Source organism: Lactuca sativa, chromosome 8 (genome assembly GCF_002870075.4).
Source record: "Lactuca sativa cultivar Salinas chromosome 8, Lsat_Salinas_v11, whole genome shotgun sequence".
In the NCBI taxonomy this organism is placed as follows: Eukaryota; Viridiplantae; Streptophyta; class Magnoliopsida; order Asterales; family Asteraceae; genus Lactuca; species Lactuca sativa.
Window position 1 is genome coordinate 278,423,738 of NC_056630.2, and position 5,693 is coordinate 278,429,430.

The 5,693-nt window shown below is 33.3% G+C and overlaps 1 protein-coding gene across 1 annotated transcript; it reads left to right on the plus strand.

Annotated features, from left to right (window-relative positions):
• The first annotated feature begins 1,182 nt into the window (after positions 1-1,182).
• On the plus strand, positions 1,183-5,329 carry LOC111914371 (U-box domain-containing protein 45). The gene is made up of 6 exons (XM_023910123.3): positions 1,183-1,444; positions 1,947-2,040; positions 2,218-2,403; positions 2,514-2,621; positions 2,991-4,138; positions 4,353-5,329. The coding sequence occupies exons 2-6, from the start codon at positions 1,990-1,992 to the stop codon at positions 5,116-5,118; spliced, it is 2,259 nt and encodes a 752-aa protein (XP_023765891.1). The 5' UTR covers positions 1,183-1,444; positions 1,947-1,989; the 3' UTR covers positions 5,119-5,329.
• Positions 5,330-5,693: the final 364 nt, after the last annotated feature.

Genomic DNA, 5,693 nt, shown 5'->3' on the forward strand with positions numbered 1-5,693 from the left:
TTTCTACTAAGATTTTTATTTTTTTGAATTTGATAAACATTGGTAATATTTATTTAAAACATTAATTATACATCTTTGTTGTTTTTAAAAGAAACAACACAAGTTTATATCATTTTTTAACGGTTATATTAAAACAATGCGTAATTCGTTATGTACCCGCTCAATAATGTAACACAAAAAGTTCATTAGATAATATCATGCTCAACCGATTTAATGAGTAAACCGAATTAATTAATGTGTGATTCAAATTTTATAATTCAATAACATATAAATATAAAATCTAATAAAATTAAATAGGATGAAGTCATTTTAATCGGTTAATTGTATAATACACTTTAGAAATTCATGGCGAAAATGGAGATTGTGACACGACTATTCTTCATTATAAATGAGTCATATGTGTATTCAAATCAGTAGCAATGAAACAAAATCAAGGATTTTTGTTATATATCTTAATTAAAACAATATATTAGTAACTTACAATAATTTCTATTAAACCCATTCACAAAATCAAATATTATATGTATTTAAGATAAAATATCTAGTTGTTTTTTTTTTCTTTATATGTTTTTATAATAATCGGTTATACGTGTTCAAAAAAAAAAGTTAATTTACATTTAATGACAAAATACGTTAACTCTCATTTAATAATAAAATATATTAGTTTTCTTTAACACAGAATATTGCAAATAATTCATTAAATTATCAAAAACCAAAACAATGAACAAATAATAAAGCACAAAATATTTCATCTAAAATAATAAAAATCATCTAGTTTAAAAATGTCTTGTAATAATGAACATTTGTTTTGTGTGTATGTGTTTATTTTAGTAAAAGCGTTATAAATTAAATGACAAAATACGTTAGTTCTCATTTAATAACAACATATATTATTTTTCATTTAAGGAAAAATGTTGAAAGAACTCATTAAAATATATATAAAAAAAAAGTTACCACACCATAATGAAAAAAAGTTAAAAAACAAAATATTTCATCTAATATTATAAGAAACATATTGTTTAAAAAGTAAATCGTACATTCAACTCGTAAATAAATTATTTAATTGTTTTTTCAATAATTAAAAGCTTAAAATATTATTATAATGCTAAATATTAAATCAATAGATTTGATTTGTGATTCTTATTTAATAATATTATTATGTTATTCGATCCCTAGTTTGTGTTCATTTCAAAATATCCCCTTTTACCATTTACGCCTCTAAATCCAACCCCCCCTTTCTCAGTCGTTATCTTTCCTTTTACTCTGTCTGTGTTCAGATTTGGCAACAATTGCATCTGTTCTTGACTTTTACTCAAATCATGTGCAAATCTAAAGTTGCGAAACGAATGGATAATATTTGCATATTCGAAACCCTAAAAGATTTATTACTTCATTAAATTTTCGTTTCCAATGTTCGTTTGATGAAGCTTCCCTGTTCACCCTGGTACGTTTTCAGGCAAAACACCCAAAATTCATTCTTACTATTTCTTAGTTTTTTTAATTAATTGGGTGCTCGTGATTTGAAATTTGTTAGGTTTGTTTTCTTTCAATGTATATATTTTTGTTTTTTGCAGAAATTACAAAACCCCGTTTATGTTTTCTTTGTATTCTTCATTGAAGAGATTTCTGGCAATGGTTGAAGTATTTTTTTTATTTTTGGTTTTAGTTTGTGTAATTTACCGATCAAGTTTTTCCAAATTGGTTGTTGTTAAATTCATTTTTTGTTTTTAGTTCTCTTTTTGTAATTTACTGGATCAAATTTATGTAACTTCCTGTTTTGTGAGTTCATACATTTTTTTTTTTTAAATTATCATATTCATGTTTTTCCTTGATTTTTCTTAATATTTACTGCTACACCTGATCGCGAATTATCTGATGAGGTCTTGATGAATCTGAGTTACCGAGTTAACGGAAATGTAACTGCTGTCGTATGCTAATCATTTCAGGTTATCTGAAGTCAACAAAATCATATTTTTGTCAACGTAAATCATGGAAATTTCCGAAATTGAAGAGAATATGTTTGCGCTGGGTGAACCGAAGGTAAATCTTTCGTTATTCTTTTTAATTTAATTACAATATTTGATGATCTACTTGGTGTATTATTGATGGACTTATTCATTATTTGTTTAATTTCCTTCAATTCTGTCAATCTGCCGTAGTTTTCTCAAATATATTTTAAATATAATTTATTAATTTAATAAATTTGTTTTATTATAGCTACACGGAGGAATGTGTAAGACGCTCTCTTTGATCTACATCAAAGTGTTGACCGTTTTCCCTGAGTTAGAAGCATCACGTCCTCGAAGCACTTCAGGGATTCAAGCATTATGTTCTTTGCACATAGCATTAGAGAAAACAAAAACACTTCTTCAACACTGCACTGAATGTAGCAAAATTTACTTGGTACAAAATCTATCCTCTTTTCATCTTATATTACATTTACCTATTTACCCATTAAAAGTAATTAATTACACGATTTTTATTTATTCATTAACATTGTGTATATTTTACAGGCTATAACAGGAGACTCCGTTGTTTTAAAATTTGAGAAAGCAAGATCGTCTCTCGAGGATAGTCTTAGGAGGGTTGAAGATATAGTTCCACAAGCAATAGCTTCTCAGGTGTTAAAACATTTCTTTTTATAGTGTAAAAAATATATAATTAAAAAATTGTTATTATAGCGTGTCCCCTAAAATCTTATCATAAAAAAAGGGGTAGGCATGATAATGATAAAAGGTAAATCACAATGTCCCAAAATGACAAGGGTAAATTGGTCTTTTTATTGTAACAATGTCCCTAAGATCTAATATTTTATTTTATGGATTATCACCTCCTTACCGCTTGGACGGTTCAAAACACAAGGGTAAAAAGGTCTTTTTACCTCAAGAATGTCCCGAAATAAAAATTTCACACGGATTTTTGCATTATTTAAGTTGTATGAATAAAAAGTATGAAACATTATGATCTAATGATTAAATTTCTTGTCCCAGATTTCCGATATTTTAACCGAACTCGAAGGAATAGAGTTTTCACTGGATCCAATAGAAAAACAAATAGGCGATGAAATAATCGGATTACTTCAACAAGGTAAAAACTTCAACAACAATAGTGACAACAACGAGTTAGAAACATTCCATCAAGCCGCATCAAAACTCGGTATTACATCATCAAGAACTGCTCTTCGAGAAAGACGTGCATTAAAAAAACTTGTCGAAAAAGCAAGAATTGAAGAAGACAAAAGAAAAGAATCCATTGTTGCATATCTTTTACACCTCATGAGAAAATACTCAAAATTGTTCAGAAGTGATTTCTCAGATGACAATGACTCCCAGGGCTCTACCCCGTGTTCACCCACAATCGGTTCATTCGAGGGTTACAGTGGGTCCGGGTTTGAAAGACAGCTCTCGAAACTAAATTCATTTAATTTCAAACCTAATTTCCCGCGATCCGGGCAGGTCATGATGCCGCCCGAAGAATTACGCTGCCCGATTTCCTTACAACTTATGTACGATCCGGTTATTATCGCGTCCGGGCAGACGTACGAGAGAATTTGTATTGAAAAATGGTTTGGAGACGGGCACGATACCTGCCCGAAAACTCAACAACAATTAAGTCATCTCGGTTTGACTCCTAATTACTGTGTGAAAGGTTTGGTGGCAAGTTGGTGTGAGCAGAATGGAGTTATGGTTCCCGGAGGTCCGCCGGAGTCTCATGATCTGAACTACTGGCGGCTGTCGTTGTCGGAAAGTGAATCGGTGAATTCAAAGCCGCCGCCAGAGAGTGGCGGCGGTGGTGGTGGTGGTGGTTTGGTTAAGTGTAAGGGGATGAAGGTGGTGCCTTTTCCGGTGGAGGAGGATGAGGCGGCGGTTGTGGCGGAGATTGGCGGTGATGGGTTTGAGAGGTATGATGAGTTGTTGGCGGTGTTGCATGGTGAGGGGCATTTGAGGAAAAAGTGTAGGGTTGTGGAGGAAATAAGGAGGTTGTTGAAGGATGATGAAGAGGCGAGAATTTATATGGGTGCGAATGGTTTTGTTGAAGCTTTGTTGAGATTTTTGGAATCGGCTTTGAATGCGCAAAGTGAGTTTGCTCAAGAAAGTGGAGCCATGGCTCTGTTTAATCTTGCTGTCAATAATAATAGGTATGTATATGTTAGTATTTTGAAGAAAGGTTAAATGCAAGAAATAGTAATTTACTTTCATTAACAAATTGATAAAAGTACCTTGCTATTCTTGCATTTAACCTTAAAAAAAATAATAATAAACGGAAGTAGGTTGCTATTTGTTTCATTTAGTTGTTTTGACTACATATAATTAAAGTACATTGCAATTTATGATGCTTTATTTGTATTTCAGGAACAAAGAAATGATGTTAGCTAGTGGGATACTTCCATTATTGGCACAAATGATCGAAAGTTCAAAATCAATTGGAGCAGCCATAGCTATATACCTGAATCTTGCATGTTTCGATCAAGCAAAGCCCATAATAGGTTCAAGCGAAGCAGTTCCTTTCTTAATCGAAGTTCTTCAAGGAGATTTGGATTCCCAATGCAAAATTGACGCTCTTCATACTCTCTATCATCTCTCATCTTTCCACTCAAACGTTCCTCGACTCATATCGTCCGGCATCATCAACGCCCTGCAACCATTTCTCTCCGATTCGGATTCCCGATCGTGGACAGAGAGAGCCATAGCGGTTTTAATAAACCTAGCTGTGACCAATTCGGGTCGATCCGAGATTATAGAGGGTCCGGGTATGGTAAGTGGGTTATCGATGTTGTTGGATATGGGAGAACCGGAGGTGCAGGAGCAGGCGGCGGCGTTGCTGTTGATTTTGTGCACTGGAAGTGATAAGTGCAGTGAGATGGTGCTTCAGGAAGGGGTGATTCCTTCTTTGGTGTCGATTTCGGTTAATGGAACGATGAGAGGGAAACAAAAGGCGCAGAAATTGTTGATGGTTTTTAGGGAGATGCGGCAGAGGGATCCGCCGGTGGTGGTTCAGGGCGGTGGACAGGGTGGTGAAGAACGGAAAGTGTTGAGTAAATCGACGTCGAGGAGGAAGATGGGGAAAGCGTGGAGTTTTTGGCGGAAGAGCAAGAGTTTTTCGGTGTACCAATGTTGAATTCTTGATTCTCATGGGTCGAAATTGTAAAAAGGGTTTTTATTTTATTTTTGGTTTTTCCTTTTTTTCTGTAGGGGTTTTTGGTCTTTTACCACTAGAGGAATTGTACAGGCTCTTGTAATCAAAGAATTTTGTATCTTTATTAGACTTGTTTTTTAAGATATGTTTATGGTTAATGTGTAAAAAAGAGTAGAATATTTTAAAGGGTAAATGTCAGTGTACTGTGTACTCAAACCATGTTATATGTTTTTTGTTGTTTTTTTTTTTTTTTTGGCATTTTAACGGAACGAATTGTTAAATTATCGGTTAAATTAGTCTATTTACCTGTTTTAAAAGGTTATCCATACAAGTCGAAAATAAGTCAATGCCTCAACTCTGAGTCAAATCAATAGCCATGCCATTGAGATGGGTCGATGTGAAATATTTGGGCCCTAAGGGTTACCACTTACTATGGACTCTCTCTTGTTACATAAAAGGAGGACAAATTGGTTGAAACCCTAAATCTTCATTCCCCTTTTCCACTAAAAGATTCCGACAATTCAACAAACATCCCTTTCATGTGAATCACGATGGTT

Bases quoted from the DNA above. Each gene is read 5' to 3' on its own strand.
- LOC111914371 (XM_023910123.3), top strand. From the start codon at position 1,990: ATGGAAATTTCCGAAATTGAAGAGAATATGTTTGCGCTGGGTGAACCG. The intron at 2,041-2,217 runs GTAAATCTTTCG...GTTTTATTATAG, and splicing joins TTGCGCTGGGTGAACCGAAG to CTACACGGAGGAATGTGTAA. The intron at 2,404-2,513 runs GTACAAAATCTA...TATATTTTACAG, and splicing joins AATGTAGCAAAATTTACTTG to GCTATAACAGGAGACTCCGT.